This window comes from Cavia porcellus, unplaced genomic scaffold, assembly GCF_034190915.1.
Source record: "Cavia porcellus strain 051 isolate PalLab524CR breed Dunkin Hartley unplaced genomic scaffold, mCavPor4.1 scaffold_10, whole genome shotgun sequence".
In the NCBI taxonomy this organism is placed as follows: Eukaryota; Metazoa; Chordata; class Mammalia; order Rodentia; family Caviidae; genus Cavia; species Cavia porcellus.
The window spans coordinates 35,218,972-35,236,698 of NW_026947493.1; the positions used below are offsets into that span (position 1 = coordinate 35,218,972).

Sequence of the window (17,727 nt, forward strand, 5' to 3'; positions counted from 1 at the left end):
AATAGGGACCACATCGATGATGGGAGGGGTACTCAGAAAAGGGCATAGGAAGCTGACGAGGAGCTCAGGAGGTGACTGGTAGGCCAGGAGTGGCTCTGCACTTTTGGAACAGGAAGCAATGTGGAACACTGTTGGGGAATGGCTCTTATGGAACCCTCATGCTTTTACCCTGCAGAGTCTCTCGTAGTTTGCCGCAGCCTGGGCTCTGAGAGGTAGCTGTAAAATGACTGTTACCACCAGACTGGGAAGGCTGTCTGGGGAAGGATCTAGAGGAGAGCTACAAGGGAAGCACCAAGGAAGACAGAGAAATTCATCCCGCCTCCCTTCTTTTAGATACCAGTGATCCGCTGTTAGTACAATTTTGAAGCCTTTTTTCTAAAGTCAGTTTGCTGCCAGCCCCTACCTGTCTGTGATAAAACCAGAGATACAAACTTCAAGGCCTCAGTTTCCCAGATATATGGAGAGCCATCCTTAAAGAAATCTATTAAGGTGATAGTCTAATTCATACAGAGGTTGCCCTTCCTCACTGGAATGGTCTGGGAAAAGTGAAAAGCAAGCAAGAATTTATGGATGGATCATCTGTGTGCTTGACACCTTGCTAGGGACATTTCCTCAGGAACAAGAAAAGGTCCTTGCTCTCTGAAACTTTAGGTGCAGGGGTCGGAGAACACTTATTGGCAAAGCAGAGTGGGCTCTATGTGTTAAAATGGGCCATTTCAGAGACAATTCTCATTCTGCACAGTGAGACCCTGCCTGGTTCATCTCGTCCTAGAGTCTGAAAGCCCAAGTCTAAAAACCGACGGCAAGTCCCTCCACAGATACACACACCTGGGTTACCTTGACTCTCTGCATTTGCCTTAACAGTATCTTTAGGAAACAGACACTAGGCAGTGTTAAGACAGCAGGCTAAGATCTTCATAAATCTCCAAGTTCCTAAACCCAGCACAATAATGATGACTCAAGTAAGAGTCCTAACAGGGTGGCATGAAAAATTCTCAGAGGATTAAAGAGGTCTTTCCCCCTTGCAATTATGCATTTCTTTTCTGGGTGAAATTATTTAGGTTGAAATTGCCATAGGCTGTTTAAGTAAAAGAAGCACAGAAAGATAAATAACAGTACTGGTGCTATGCAGATTCCGCAAACCTTGGGGAGGATGCCTATGACTAAAGGAAGTTTGCCAAGGCATCCTGCAGTGAATGGCCCCGGGGAGTCAAGCATTGTCTCCTTCTTTTGAACTCCTCTGAAGTTGAATCACTGTCTGAGGGGTTTGCTGGCCTGACCGGTTCACTGTCTGAGTTTTGCTGTCTCGGCTTCACAGAGAGTAAGACATAGGATGAACTTGCTTATGTTCTAGGTCTGCAGTTCCACCAAATTCCTCTTCCCTCAGCTGCGGTCACTGTCTTATCCTCCTCCCTTTCAGTACCTTTCTGTGACTAGCACCAAGGCTGACTATTGCTGCAGGAAGCGGTTTACAAAGAATTGTGTAATCTCATTAGAGTTTCTGGGGAAAGCAGAAACTCTTATGAGATGTAGACACCAAGGGGCCAGTTAATCTCCATCACAGATAGCGAAGTGACTCCCTTCCAGATTCCAACTCATGACAAGTCCTTTTCCAATATATACATTAAAAAAAAAAAACCCACATGCAGAATGCATGTTGTAGACATTCAGTTACAACTGAAAAAGAAACTGAAGAAACACTGATCTTTTGAATACTTTTTTCATTTCTAATTTCAGCTTGTGTTGAGTGATGGGGCAATTATTGCAAATACATGAATTTTAGAAATGCCAAGGTAGATGTCTCCAAAGAGACATTTGCACTTTATTTTCTTTGTTTTATATCTTTGAGTATAGATAACCTTGAAATTCCTTACTTGGAAGAAAAAAATGTCTTTGCTTTATACTTCACTCTACACTTTTTTCTGATATGCTTACATCAGTTTCTTGCCATAATAGGTAATTTTCAGTGATAATAATGAGTAATTGCACGGTGTGATCTCTGATGCGTTGTTTTATTTACAATTTGTCCAGCTGTAGGCATTCAGATGAAACTGGAATTTTTCCAAAGGAAGTTTTGGACTGCCAGCAGACAGGTAAGGTATAATCAGCATCTTGAAGCATTAACGACTCTGTTATTATACAGGTGTTCACATTTCAGTACCCAGAGCCTGAAAATACCAGTTTTCCAATGAATGCTTTTAATAGGTACTACTGGCCTCTCAGATTTCCATTCATTTTCCTGCAAAATAGAGAGGGCTGTCAGCATGTTAGACACCTCATGCTGGGCAAATCAAGGAATTTGCTTCTAGGAACAGTTTGATTTGTGAGATCGAGGTAATGACTTTTCAAAAGGAATTTTTCTTTTAACATGGGGGCTGCAACTTTTCTCCTAATCTTGTTGCGATGCCTGGTTATTCCTCTTTTGTGGCTTAGAAGACCTTTATATGACTTGGTTTGTCAAAGTATGTATCTGCCTTCTTTGACCAAAAGGCTTCTCTGGGTTATTCCATGTTGGAGAATCTGGAGGCATTCTTCCTTCTGTGCTCTTCATACTAAAGAATTTCAGTGGGATTTGTTCAGTGATTCTGCAGAAATGGCAACTGGTATATAATTCTAAATGTCCCAAGTACAAAGCCAAAGGAAATGACATCAGCATATCAAAGAGAAACGCTACTTCTGTTTATTGAGCACTTTTCACAGTAACAGTGGAGTCAACCTACAGGTCCATTAGTGAGTGATGGGTGAGGAGCCTGGGTGCTTTATCATTTCATATATTAAAGTACCTTAGGAAACCTAAGCTGAGAATATAGACCAATGTCATGTAACGGTGTCCCTCACTTTTTTCCATGCAGTGTGCTGCTCTGGATGGCAAGTGCTCCATCAGCTGTGACGATGAGGTAAGGTGCTCTCCCGGTCTGCTTTCTGGCCAAGGGAAGATGGTACTTAGCAACAGAGGCTGCCATCAACAAAGCCGGATCTGACACTTTACTCTGGGACAGATTCCAAAAGGAAAACAAGAGATTTGCTTTGTTTCTTCCCTCAACCCCAATCACTAATCAAGTAATTTATTTGTAAAAGCTACAGAAGTATGCTTTAAATATCTTATGGACAGTCCTATTCGATTTTTTAGATTTTATTTAGAGGCAGTAATACACATGGCTACCATTTGAAGTTCACGTTACAATTCTCAAAGCTTGTAACTCAGGCCTTATTTTCTTTCCATTTTTATTATTACCCAGTAAAATAGACAGGAATTATTGGCCCATTTTGCAGACAAGAAAACTGAAGATCAGGAAAATTGAATGACTTGGTTAATTTCATGCAATAAGTAAATCAAAAATCTGGAGTTTAAAACTGTGAAACTCATAATTATTTCATTTAGCATAGTGCTTTCCTTCTAAAGATCCTCCTCTCCTTCTTCCTCTTTTGGAAGGAAGTATTTGAATCCCATCAACAATGGCAGAAAAATATGCCACTGCCCAAGTTTGTCTACCAGTTTCTTTTGTACAACACCCATTCCAGTTCATTTTCTCCCCCTGCTTGACAGCAAGCAGAATCCTGGTGGCTTTTCACTTACCTAAATGTTAGTCAGTATATAAATTAATCTTTATAAGTAATCATATATTTATAGTCCTCCTGGTTACCACAAGGGTTTAATAAATCCTAACCAAACATAATTTCAACCTAGGAAATAAAGATTAGAAGTAGATTTTTAAATAAGTAGGCAAAAGAAAAACAAGCACATAAATATAAAAGACAGTCCAAGATGAAGTTAAAACACAAAATGCTTGGTCCCTTAAGGGTCTGGCTGCCGGCTTAAAAGAAAAATCATAATCATAATTAAATCATTGTGTGAGTCATAGTATCTAAAAAATAAGAATCCAATCAATCAAGCTTTCAGTGGAAGCCCAACCTTTTTCTGATCATCAGATCAAAACTAATTTTCCCTTAGGAAAGAGAACACTGAAGTTTTATGGCCAACATCCTTTTCTTAAGTTGAGGGATAACTTTTCAAGATAGCAAAGTGGACCAAAAGCCTCCCTTCATCTTCGAAACTTTTCTTGTCTTACGGGAGTGAACAACATGGTTTGAGAATGATGTTAATCAGTCAGCATTCTGAGACCTACGTCAAAGGTCTTCATTTGCACAGTGGGACCAATTCCAAATTTACAAGAAGAGAACAAAAGATGGTTAGTTGGTTAGTTGGCTGGTGGAATGGATGGTAGTTTGGGTAGCTAGTTTGTTGATAATTTCCTGGATCATTTGTTGTTTGCTTGAGTGTATAGATGAATGTTTGTTCAAACAATTTGGTGAATAAAAACACAGGTAATAATCTTCCTACAACTCATCTTGGCTCCATGGATTCTTGTATAAGAATAAATGGAAACAGGTCCCCATTTAGAATTGGAAATATCTGGCATGTGTGTTGTTTGGTGGCTGATTTCAAGGTGGGGTCACATTGTAGCTAAAGATCCAGAATATGGAGGAAGAGTGACTAGCTTCCAGTTGTGACTCTGGAAATGAGTGTGTGACTTCAGACAATTTTCTGCAGCCCTCTGTGCCTCAGTTTTCTTAATTATCTGAGTATTGAAATAGCCTCCTCATGCAGTGATGGTGAAAGATGCATGAGAAAAGATATGAAAACTGCACGGCATGACTTCTAACAAATAGTAAGCATTCAGTAATGTTAGCCCTAAACCAAGAGTCTGAAGACGTCTCCCCTTATACAGTGAGCCACTGGGGTCTGAAACGTCACAGGACAATGGCACAAACTATTGTGCCCTATTAGTGATCTCTTTTCAGCAGCCACTGAGTAGCACTTCATTTGAATTACATTTAAAGTTTCAGGGCTGTAAAAAATTAAGCATTGAATTTGTCCTGATTTTTGAACTCAGCCTGACACTCAAATGTCCCCAGCACTCACTTCGAAACTCTCCTCCATTTTCTTCTTTGATTCTTATATTTTGACACCAGGGAACTGGTTAAAATGGTTTTCAATGGAAAAGTCAGCCCTCCCTTTCCACCAAAGCCATTTCCATTCCTTTAGCAGACTCTTTCCATGTGTCATTTTCCTTTCTTAACTTTTAATTAGGCATGTGAGACCATGTCCTTCCTCTCCCCCAGCTACCCTCAAATGAGCAGGTCCCCATTAAACACAGCTGTAGGGGCTCATTAAGTCCAGTGCTTCTGGCTTCTCCACTGTAGCAAAGAATCCAATAGACTTCTCAGTCTGACCAGGCACGTTTTGCCTTCAGTCCACTCCAGAACCCCCTGCCCTGGTCAGTGCACTCCCTGGGCCTGGGCTGGATGGCAGAGTCAGTGTGGTTGGATGGCTCCAGATTCTGAGCTGTGTATTTGGTGCCTGAGGACCTCACAGGAGGGTAAAGGTCTCTGTTAGGGGCCATTCAGAACTTGTCCTTACCGTCCTGGAGATAGCTGGGGAGCAGGAAGGCCAGTATGTCTGGTCACCTGTGATCGGTGCTGTAGGGTAGCTGATGTGTACTGCTTAGGGAAGACTTCTCTGCAATAAATTCTTTTTAAAAATCCAATATTTTATATAACTCACATGATGAAAAGGTGGATCATGTGATGTGTAGGAAGGATCACTGTGTTCTTCTCTTAATCACTTCCTTCATCACTGAGACTCAATACCTGAAACCCACTACTTACTGAAGCAAAAGTTTATTTTGGCACAAGTTTCAGTCCAAATTTGGTTGGCTCCATAGAATAAATGGAATCGCAAAGGGGCACGATGGGGAAAAGCTTCTCATGTCATGGAGGCCAAGAAGGAGAGAGAAATGAGAAAAACTGGGAAGAGAGATAATGCCTTTCCAAGTCCCAGCCCCAGTGACTTACCCCGAGAGGCCCCACTTCTCACAGAAAGTCAACTGTGACATCCCCATAATACAGTCACTTTCTAAGCACAGGAGGCTTTGGGGACCATTTTAGATCTAAATCATAATAATTCCAGTATTATTAAGGATGAGATTAGGGAAACCCAGAGAAAATATAATGGGAAGCGGCACTTTTATGTGCTTGAGATGCACAGACTCAAGCCTCACCCTTAGATAGAAAATCCAGTGCCACCTCCAGCAGAATGAAGACAACACACAGCACCCTACGGAGCTTTTGAGTTACTTCACCAGCCAAAGCAAAAGGCACCCCAAAAGGAGAAGCCTGACTGCAGCAGTGTTCCTTTCCGAGAGTGAAGTTGCGAGTGACGTGCCACTCTCAGCAACTGCCCTGTACCCTCCTGGGCCTTTTCACCACCATCAATGGGCTCCCATTGCTGTCTCAGCCTTTCCACAGGAGGTGGAGTCAGTGTTCAAAGACTTGGCTCAAGGTCATAGTGACAGCAAATGTCAAAGTCTCTGACTTTAAAGCTATTATCTTGGCCCCCAGCTAATGTCTCCTCCTCATTAACACCAGCACTTACACAGAATGTCTCAGTGCCAGGTACTTTCCTTGCCATTTGTCACCACTCAATCCCATGGCCCCAGTTGGGCCTTTAACCTTGGGTATCTTGTCTTTGTGAACCAGAATTGAGTTTTGAGCAATACTGAGCCAGAGAACAGTTAATAGAAAGATTTCTCTTAATTAATTTCTTTCTTCTCACTGCCTCCCTCTCCCCCAGCCCTCTTGGTCTCTACCTTTTAAGAACAACCTCATTGCAAAGGTTTTACCAGAAGTGACTGGGAAATAGATATTAACACGCTGATCTCTCCAAGCTCTTCAGCCTGAATAGCACCCCTGATGACAGAGGAATTGATTGACATCTCCAAGATGCTGGGCTGACTCTGGGGGAAGGTGCTATAGTAAAGGAAAACTACAGCAATTTCCTCTTCTAGGGGCAATTCAGGGTGACAATTGAATAGTATTTGCTGTAAATTACACCAGAGAAACACCTGACCCGTGTGACTGCTGGCTAATTCTGTCCTTGTTGATCCATGCACCCAACATTCTGTTCCCTAACTCCAGTGGCTGTCTCCACACCACTGTCCTCAGGAGTTATTTAGTCCATTTGGTTGTTGATAGAGGAGTCCGTTTAAGAAGTCATCTGGTCACTAAATTTACGCTTCAGTGTTACAGGTAGACAAAACAGTATCGCCCGCAGTGAAAACTTAGTGATTCTTTCAGATTCCATGACCCACATCTGCATTAGTAACACAACACCCTGCTTTTTTTATCTGACTTTGTCAGAAAGGTAGCAATCCCAGTGTTGGTGGGACTTGTTTTGTGCTTCACATGTTGACCAAATATTTCTGTATACAGCATCACCTTGAGATTCAAACTTAGACACAATTAAGTACAGCAAGTCCCCTTCTCTGCCACCAGTTTCTAGAATCCTACAGAATGAAGGGAGGGGAATGGAACATATGTTAATTGGAGGCATGATCCAAGAATGAAATGCCAGTGGGCACTCAGTGTGGAAGACACAAATCTTCTTCCTCAGCTCATGCTCACAAGAGTGTGCCCACTATGCTGGAGCCCAAAGCAAGCACCTTGAGAAGAAGTTGTAGGTGAGGCTCCTTATCCTCCTCCATGGGTCTAGGAGCCCTTCCTGCTCCCCATCACTATCTGTGGTGAGGAAGCTAATCTGACCGAAGTGAGTAGATCATTGTGATGGTTAATCTTGACTGTAGCTTGGCTTGAGAGGCACCCAGGAGATGAGTAAAACACAATCTGGTTGTGTTGGGGTGGGCTGTGGACACATGCCTTTGGGTAGTATATCTGGTCCTTGGCCCCTAATTCTCTGGCATTTTCATGTGTTCTGCTTCCTGGCTTTGCTCTGCTCTGCCTTCTGCCATGATGCTCCTACCTTAGAACTAGCTGACAATGGACTGATACTTCTGAACCCATGAACCAAAATAAAACCTCCTCTTTTGAGTTTTAGTTGTCATGTATTTTGTTTCAGCAACCGAAGGTATATTTTAGACTCAAGACAATAATGAACTTTTTATTTTCTCCCATAAACTGTTCCTTACCAAATCCTGGCTACATACAGAAAGTCCCTCAAAACTATGCTGATTGTCTCTTGGCTTCAGATACCAGTTTAAGAATTGATGTTCACAAGGTTCCAGGAACCTAGAATCAGGGTTAATACTACTCAGCAACATAACCCAAATACCAGCCACCTCAGGGTTTTGCTTATTTTTAGCCTTAACAACAACACCTCCAGCATTTAATGCACTGAATGGTCTGACAGACTTTTATGCCATTTGTTATAGTTTCTTACTTGACAGATGACATCTGTCCTTAGCTGTCTGCAGGTTAAGGATGTGCTTCTGTCAGACATGGAAATGTTCCATAAGCAGATAGGACTCTGTTGACTTTTGAAAGGTAGCGGAGTGAAGAATGTGGAATGTGGGCCTTGTCACATGGCACTGGTCCCAGTCCAACCTGCTTAGCTGTGTGACCTTGGGCAGGTACCACTTCCAGGCCTCGGCTTTCCCGCTTCCCAAGAAGATAGTGCCTTACCTCATGGTGTAAAATTGACATTCGTATGAGTGACGCCCTCCAGGAGCTGCTGTCCACCATCTCTTCTCTCTCCTCCTCTTTTTCTCCCTACTTTTCTTCTCCATGAAAATCATATTTTTTAAAATTTTATTTAAAGGAGAAAAAAAAACAGTATAACGGTACAAGTAATACAGAATTTCAAGAAAACAGTAAGAAATCACTAGCTAATAGATTACATATTGTCATCTTAGAAATAGTTGTTCAAGTTACAGGATTAAAGCATACAAAGTGGACATTCAAACAGTGAGACTGCAAACAGTTGTGTTCGATGATCCAACAAAAACTTAGTGATATGGTCATCTATCTTAACACACCTAAACACACCTGCAGTTGTATCCTTACAGCACTTTTTTTTCCCTCTCTTTTTTACAACAACATTTACACATTTGGGGTTTTATTATTCCCATAGTTCTTATTACCTTTTTTTGGAAAAGAATAAAACCAAATATGACAAAACAAAGAAGTCAGTCAAAACAAAGGATGGACATAGTACATGATGTAAAAACAGAATACAAGGTAATCAACAATGGTTACCATAATGCCTCTTGCTACCTTAAAAAGAATTGCCTATATCATTAGGTATAATAAAATTGAACAAAATAGTACAAAACAAAATCAATAAAACCTAAACATTGGAGACATTACAGGTCTTCAAAAGAAGATAATAGCCGAACCAGAATGGGCATGATAGTGAATCTTATTGTCTTCAAAGTAGTTGTCTATACCCTCAAACTTGATACTATCAAGCAAAACAGAATAGAGTAAAATCAGTCAAAACAAGATGGTGAGAGCAATACAAATCTTCAAATCAAGTTAATAGGAAATCAAAAAAGTTACTGTATATATCCTGCTATTTTTTATTTTTCCCTTAATTAAAAAAAATAAAAATAAATAATTTTTTTGAAAGGGGGAGATTGAGATAAAAGAGGACATAACAACATAACAATACAGGTCAAAGCATAACAATTTCAGCAACATAGTGCTTCACCACAAGACAACCCGGCTAGTAGTTACCATAGTGTCTCTTTCCTTGAAATATTTGAGTTAACTTATATACTATGGCATCAAACATATCAAGGTAGTGTGAAACCATTCAAAAGGATGAAAGTTTTACAGGTATTTAGAACCAGCTAACGGAAAACGAACAATGGTTTCTATATTATCTCTTTGCCTATAAAATTTTTGTTTATATTATCACATATAATAAGATACAACATGATAGAACCAATGGAGGCAGAACAACAGTTTGCACAATTATATTTTATGAAAGATTGCTCTGTGTAACAGTGATCCGAGATTCTCCCAGGCTTGTCTCTCCTCCATTTTTACAGTCTGTACACATGCTAAAGCCTCTAGACGACTAGGCAGGCTTCCCTTCTGCTAGTGCTGTCAATGGAAGGGCACAGAAAATCCCTTATCCAAAAACTGAAGCCAAGTGAAGAAGCGGATGTTTACTGCTAATATCAAAACTTTCATTACATCTCGATCCTAAATAAAGTGGAAATTGTGAAAATATGCTGATCTAGCAAATTCTGATTATAGTTGTAACTGTTATTCAAGTTACCAAACAAATAAACAAATAGATGGAGCTTGGGGGCTTGTTTCTAATAAAATTACAAAACAGCCCAGTGTAGATCCTTTACATCTCATTTTCCCAGAGTGACACAAAGAAAGTCAAAGATTCCTAGGGTTCTTGCCTGTTTTCCCAGGGGTTTTCCTGTTGTCTTGCTTTAGAAATCATTTTCTTTAAAAGCACTTCTCAGTCTTGTCTTATGGTAATGTTGTTTTTCTTTATGGGGCTGCTACAACTGTAACATGCTAGATTCTCATTGTGTGATTTTTTTTTTCTTTATGTGTCTACTATTTCTGATCAATCTTAATATGCCAGTGGCTTCATGTATGAATGAAGCTGTTCTCCATCATCATTTTCATGGGTTTTGTGAACTCTTGCCTCCTTCTCAAAGATTTTCAACTGATTTTCATATTTGACTTACCTAGTACCTGTATTACATTGCCCTGTATTTACAGTATTAGACAAAGAGATATTGACCAAAGATGCATGTAACTTTAATTAAATAAAATGACTGATTGGTTGGGGATGTATGAGGAGAGCTCATTTTATAATTAGGAGTTGAGATTGCTATGAAGACATTTGACTTGCTATGCAGCTGTGAGGAACTGGATAATCAGTATGTGAAAATGGAAGCCACTCCTGTATTTGTATTTATGAATAATACATACTATATTTCAGGAGTGTCCATGTTTTGCGTTAGTGTCTGTATATGCAAAATGAGCATTAAGATATTCAAATCAGCGAGGGTATGGATTTATCTACTAGGATCCACTATAGACTGGATTAACACTCATTGGAATCCTAGTGTAATCTAAGACATTTCTGTCTATAATAAATTTCTACAGTGATAAACATGCACAAAAGCATAGCCACTACATAGTAGTATAGATTTTCAACATTTAAAATATAATTTATACAGCCTAGCAACTGAATTTGTAGCCATCTTCATTTCATTAAATTAAAATTAAAGATAAATCTACACAAAGCAGTGGTTACCATGGAGAGCTCTGGAAGATCACTTTGTTGATTCTGAGGATGCAGAAAATTTATCAGGATTCTGTCTGGTACCAACACAGCCACCTCTCCTCTAAAAATTCTAGCAGGGCTTTCCATTTGCTGTCAGTTCTGCATACTCATTGTCTAGAAATAAAGGTCAGACCTTCTAGACCAACTCACTTCTGTCTTTTTGTGCCCAACTGAAAGTAACCATGTATATAGGCCAATGGCCCAGAAAACACCAGCCCTGCGGTGGCCTGCAGCTAGGCGGAATTTAGCTCAGGGTAAAGATATGTTACAAATTAAATGTTGCAGTCGGTAGGTAAAGCTGCAATAAATAGAAACTGAGTTACATCAAGGACAGAATTAAGCCTTAAGTTTAAACTCCACAGCACTGTAATTAAAACTTAGCCTGTAGCAAATCATTCACTTGAGATTAAAGCAGTGTGGGGGAAGCAGAGGTCTGGGTTTACCTTGCTTTCCACAATTTATAAGTCTGAGCTACCAAAAGCCAACAGCCCTGCCCCCATGGCCAGCTCCCAATTAAAAACACAGTTTGAAAACTTTTAGGAGGCCTGAGGGGCCCCTTTCACAGAAGGCTGCCCCTTCCCCCTGCCTCAGCCTATGAACAAATTAAAAAATATTACCTGGTCCCCTGATGGTCCCTGGAGCTGACACAGTGTTTTCATTAATACATCATTAGAGTAATGACATTGTGCTGGCATTTTGCTTTGAAAACAGCCTGCGCTGCAGCCACCAAACTATAGGCTCCCTGGCCTCCAAACACTGTTCCTGGGAAATGGTTAGATCCCGTGAAGGAAAAAAAGGCAAGGCAAACTGTAACTCATCATTATTTTAATGTATTCTTTTTACCCCAATCTGGGTGATTCAAGGCCTGTTTTGTGTTCTGTTTTTGTTAGTTTTGCAGCGTCAACCCTCGGGTGTGCTGAGCCACAGCCTTGACTTCCAGGGCCAGTAGGCACTTGCGATTCCCTGAATTCAAGTCCCCTCCAGAAACCTGGATTTCTTTCAGCTTAAAAGTGCATCATTATGTGGAAAAGCAGTCTGTGGACTGAACCCTGTGTTTGGCTTTGCTTTCAGACTGTGAACTGTTACCTCATAGACAATAATGGATTCATTCTGGTGTCTGAAGACTATACCCAGGTGAGTGGGAAAGGTCTACCAGCTCCTGACAAGGGGCTCCGAGGGCAGCTGTGCTGAAGAGAACAATTTCGGTGCTCACGGATGACCTGGAGACAGTGCTCTACCTATAAGAGGCAAGACATTGTACAACCTTATTTCCATCTCCCGAAGAATGCCATGGCCACTTCTCAGCAGGCTCAAAGAGTTCTTACTTCCCGATGGGGGCCACTAAGGGGTGGCAGAGACCAGAGTCTGTTCTCTTACTCATAAAATGTTCAGTTTATAGAACACCCTCAGTCATGGAGGTGCCTGAAGGTACCTTTAAGAATTTGGGCAACTTTAAGGAGGTTTTTCACCCTTAAGTATTTTACCTGTGTGCACACATGTACACACACACACACACACAAACACATACACATACGCCTTCCTACATAGTTCTTGTGATTATTGTTTATGGCTTTCCTTCTGATTTTCACTGTTTAAAAGTCAGGCCTGTAAGTCCAAAGATTAACTCTACTCTTCACATCTAGGTACATGGGCCCAAAGACAGAAAAAAATAATCTATTTAATCGAGCTGTGTGTAGCGTGCAAGTTGGAGGGAGAGAGAGAAAGCAAGCAAGCCAAGCACAGAAAAATGCACTGTATTTAGAAATCAAAAGGAGAATTAAAGTCAGTAGTATTACAGTGGAATGACAGGTTTTCCCAGTCAGATTTTCTGCATTCAAACTTTTCTTGCAATTAGAAATTCTATTAATGTATTAAAATAAAGTGAAATATGGAAAAGTTTAGTGCTACAATTTTGTAAGTTACACTACCAGGAGGAACAGATCGTTTCTGGTGCCAGTTTTCTTTCTTAGCTGCTCTGGGGTGATCAGTGTGTCACTAAATGTGTGTGGGCCTCTGGAAAGTCTCTGGAAAGTGAGGAGGATTGTTGAGTGTATGTCTGCCTAATGTTGAAGGGTGTAATATTCTACAAAGAACCCCCTTCTAAATCATTTAAGATTTTTTAGTATTCAACAGAATGATAGGTCCAATAATGCTTAATGCATTGACTTCAAGTGTGACTCTTTAGGACCTGTGCTTAATGGTTTTTCCATTTGCAAACACTGTACATCAGTGGCTACTGGGCAGCTGGTAGATACTGGGATGAATGACCCCATGAAACAAGTCCAGCTTCAAAGCACCAACAATCCACCCACCAAGGGCGGTGGTAGCAAACTTATGGCATGCATGTACAGCCAGATGTGTGTTATCATTGAAAGCTCTTAGAGGCTTGCAATCACTGACCTGCTTGGCTGGGGAAGACACTGAGATATTCAAGAATCTCTGGAGTGAGAACCCACATTAATCTCCTGGAGAAGGGGTTCTGTACTTCTGCCATTGCTATGCAGGGCTGAGATAAGAGCCTGGTCTCAGGGCATGGAAAAAATAGAACGGATGATTTCCAGTGGGGAGTCCCAGACTTGCCAATAAACCACTGAAATAGGAACTCCTCACTGTAAGGGAACCACAGTCTCTGCAGACTCCACGCTATGTCGACCCTGGAATAGGCCTGCAGCATTGCCCAAGAGCCTGCCAGCCTGCTCAGCCTGGGCTTGTTTGATGTTGTCTGGTTTCTTGTACTCCAATTAGGATAATTCTTCTTCATCTAACAACCAGTTCCACTGACACTGGCATATTCACACACGCAGAATAAAAATGGCTTTCTTGCTGCTAGAAGCAGCACATACCCGTGGTTTGCAAAAGTTTCCATGTTCCCCTCCATTGAAAAAGGAAGTTCTTGATATTGTCAGAGAAATGTGGCTTCCTTCTTCTTCGCTTTCCTGACTTTTTCCTGAAGTCTTGCTGGCCTGGAAAACTCAGCAGTGTGGTTGAAATCACTCAATTTGTTGAGGTGGAATTGGAGTATAGTTAATACAATGCCTAAGGAATATATTTGATCAGACTCTTGTCATATCCTCTACTCACAAATGCAGAAGCTGCAAATCCTCAGGGCTGGCACAGTAAAGATGAGGATTGCCTGCCACTGTACTCTAGCTCATTCCAGGGTATGGGCAGAAGAAAACTATTGCCAGAAGCTTTGTTTCTCGGCAAGGCAGAACACTTTCCAGTGGTGGATTCCCCATCACAGTGATCCCGGAGGTCTGGACAATGCACCTCCTTTGTTCCAAACTTTCAACTTTGTTCACAATTTGCAAATAGCAGCAGCAGCAAGGGTTAGACTTTTAGGAGCTTCTGCTTTGTGATGACCTGGAGATAGCCTCAGAGGTAGTGGAAGACCATTTCTATCTGGCCATTCTGTCTGCCCAAGGGTCCAGATAGTCTTATTCCTGGTCACCATACAATGGTCTACGGACTAAATGGGAATGTTACTCAGAAAGTGATTTTGAAAAAGGACGGATTCTCAACTGCAGAAAAGTTATAGGGCTGAGGAAGAAAACTGCTTATATTTCCCTAAACAGACCCCTCAGGATTTATAAAAAATTTTGTTATTACTATTTAGGAAGCCCTGTGGTAGCCTCATTCTCGCTAGATGAAGTAGCAGTTTACCCACAAGGGATCATGCACAGATTAAAGCCCCCTTCATCCAAGGGAGACGGTGTGCGTATATGATGTGTGTGTGTGCACACATGTCTTAATGTCTACATTCACCACACATTGTGCACCTCCCCCAGCCCCTGTAGAGTAGAAATGTTCACATCTGCTCACTGATTTGCTCTGCAGCGTGGAGCTGATCACTACCACTGTTCCCCCTTTTATGTAACAGTAATGCTCTCCTGTCAGTTCCAGGACACTGCCTGTCCCTGTCTTCATTTCTTCTTTGCTCTTGAATCCATGACCCATCCACAATTCCTCACATACCCACTTTTCCTTACAGACCGGAGACTTTTTTGGTGAGGTCGAGGGAGCTGTGATGAACAAATTGTTAACAATGGGCTCCTTTAAAAGGTAAGAATGTTATGGTCCTCTGAGTCCCCTGAAAAAGTTTACCTAAATAAAATAAAGCAAACGGAGGTCAAAGCAAGCCCAGACTTGACCCATACCTGGTTTCTACTTGTGCTCATGCTTCAGACCTCCCTGTAATATGATGCTCGCCTGCCCATGAGTGTTAGAAGCCTTAGAAACTCAGCCCACAGTGAGTTTCTTTTAGCTCCAGCAGGGAATTTATTGGAGGCAAATACTGAAGTATGAGATGATTCCATCAGGCTGAGAAGTCACTGAAAACAATAAGAAAACTTTTTACCTGGTTAGAAAGGAATTATTTTGTCTCCCTGACAAACCAGGGAAGTTACCTAGGAAGCTGGCTCTCAGGTGAAAGGTAATATGTAGAGGCTTATTGATACACTTTTAGAAAATCAAAGGAAGGTTCTCAAAACCTGCTCCTGATGGAGGTAAATCTGAGGCCACTACTGGAAGAAAAGCTGGGGGTGCTACTCACATAGCTGTGAGAACTATCCTGGATCCTATGTAAGGGGACAGGAAGCTGTGGGGACACTTCCCTCTGGCTCCCTGTCCTCGTGGGCAGGCCAGATGTGCTCTTGGAGACACCAGAATGTATGCAAAAGCTGATGCCCCGAGATCACAGTGTGAGGTCTCTGGGAAGACCAGTGCTGTCCCCTTCCATTGGCCATCCAGGAAGAATGACATCCTCCGAAGTGGAATTTTAACTGGCATATTTGCTGCTGCTGAGTGTGGAGTAACAAGAAGTGTAAGAGTGGGCTTCTAGGACTGTGAGGTGACAGCCATTGTCCATCCTTGCAGGGGACAGGGAAGCAAGTGTGCACACAGGCCTGGTTCACCACTCCCCAGCAGCTGCATGGCTAGGAAGTGTTCACCCCTGAAATCAGACGTTAAGCCAGTCAACAAGACCAACAGTGCCGTGCTGAAAGCAGGGAATTCAAAAATGATGACCCAATTTTGAAAGACCACAGCTCATTTGTACTAGAAGGGGGGGAAGAGTAATGATACAAGCTGCTGGCAGGAGTCCAGCACTCTTGCCCTCTCTGACACACTCGCCTGCTCTCAAGCCTGCCTGGCGCACATGGATTTCACTCCTGCCTGATTCTCTCTTGGCAACTCAAGTGCAGTCTTCTTCGCCAGGACTCATCGTATTCCTGCTTGAAAAATTTGCTTGGCCCTCGCATTGGGCTGCCATGGCGTTTTCCAAGACTTCGGGCTTTCCAGCGCAGTTGCTGGGTTGTCTGCCATCCAGGGCGTGAACCGATGGTTCTTGTCTTGCGTGGATGTATACATTTACATCATGTTAGCTTGTTTTCAACTAGGTGGGGGGAAGAGACAAAGGATGAAGAATAACCACACATGTGTTTCTCATTTGAAAGTATATTTTTCAACTCTTTTAGCAAATCCATTTTCCCCCTTTCCTCTTGGATATTCCTTTCAAACTGGTTGGTGGGAGAAAAAGAAAGGTTATGTTAGAATTTCAAACTACTAGTCTCTCTTTAATGCGAGTGAAGTATGGCTGACATGAATCTAGAACTTTCTTTTATTACAAGATTAGCCAACATATTTGACAAAAAGGAAGGGCTAGGGTTTTACTCAATTATCACAATGACCGCTGTCATGTAGGAGCTGGTTGATGAATATCCTGGGCCTCTTTGAGGGTCCCTTTTATTGGGGCCAACAAAGCAGTGAATTTGGGGGTCAGACAGACTGACGTCAAATCCAGGCTCTGACATTTACTAGCTGCATGACTTGCAATAAGTCAAATTATATCTCCAAGCTTTGGTTCTTATATGAAAACAGAAGGTGATAATAATTCCTTGCAAGGGTTTCTGTCAGAGGTAATAAAATAATAATAGGCATAAAACTCTTCACACAGTGCCTGGCATATATGAAGGGCTCAATAATTGTTAGCTGCTGCACTGGTGTCTGTTGGTGTGGATCTTTCCTCAGTCTTGGCTTTACTTTCTCCCTGGCAATGGGTGATGCCTCTGCTACCTTTATATACCCCTGACACCAGATGCGAGGTCTCTAGTGCCAGAGTACTGCAGGCCTGGAAGTCAGACAGTGTCTTTCCAATAGGTAGCTCTTCCTAAGTGCAGAGCTCAGGAGCCCTTCCATTCAAAGAAGATGTGCATTGCAGACATGAGAAAGACAGTGTTTGTTTTCTAAAAACCACGCTCCAAGAGGACAACACCATCTCTCTCTGTCTACCTCCCCCTGTCTTTTCTCCTTAGTCTGTCTCCCTTACTGCCTCTTTGGGGAAGTGAGGTGATGCTGGCCTGCACATGACAAGGGACCTTTTCTTTGATTGTTCTAACCACTTACCTGGTGATCTGATGACTGTTCTATCAGGCAGATAGAAAGGAGGGAAAGAATAAATACTTTGAGTCTGCAACACTTCCTGGAGAGAAAACTACTGATCCCTGTGAACAAATACACCTCAGGAGAATTCTGATAAAGTCTGCAACACTATATGAAGCTATTCTGAGAGGCGAACTTGCTCACCAAGGGTCACTTACCTGACCTGATTCTGT

At 41.8% G+C, this 17,727-nt stretch overlaps 1 protein-coding gene across 6 annotated transcripts in view; it reads left to right on the forward strand.

The window, feature by feature from the left end:
- The window catches only part of Cacna2d3 (calcium voltage-gated channel auxiliary subunit alpha2delta 3), an 839,385-nt gene that overhangs the window by 730,318 nt on the left and 91,340 nt on the right, over window positions 1-17,727 (forward strand). For all 6 annotated transcript variants that reach the window (XR_010050128.1, XM_063257292.1, XM_063257291.1 and 3 more), the window contains 4 exons: window positions 2,032-2,093; window positions 2,853-2,897; window positions 12,188-12,250; window positions 15,108-15,178. Coding sequence is in view for 5 of the 6 variants with exons in the window: in XM_063257292.1 (XP_063113362.1) it covers window positions 2,032-2,093; window positions 2,853-2,897; window positions 12,188-12,250; window positions 15,108-15,178 (241 nt within the window). In the remaining variant the exon portion in view is untranslated. The remainder of the gene's footprint in view (window positions 1-2,031; window positions 2,094-2,852; window positions 2,898-12,187; window positions 12,251-15,107; window positions 15,179-17,727) is intronic.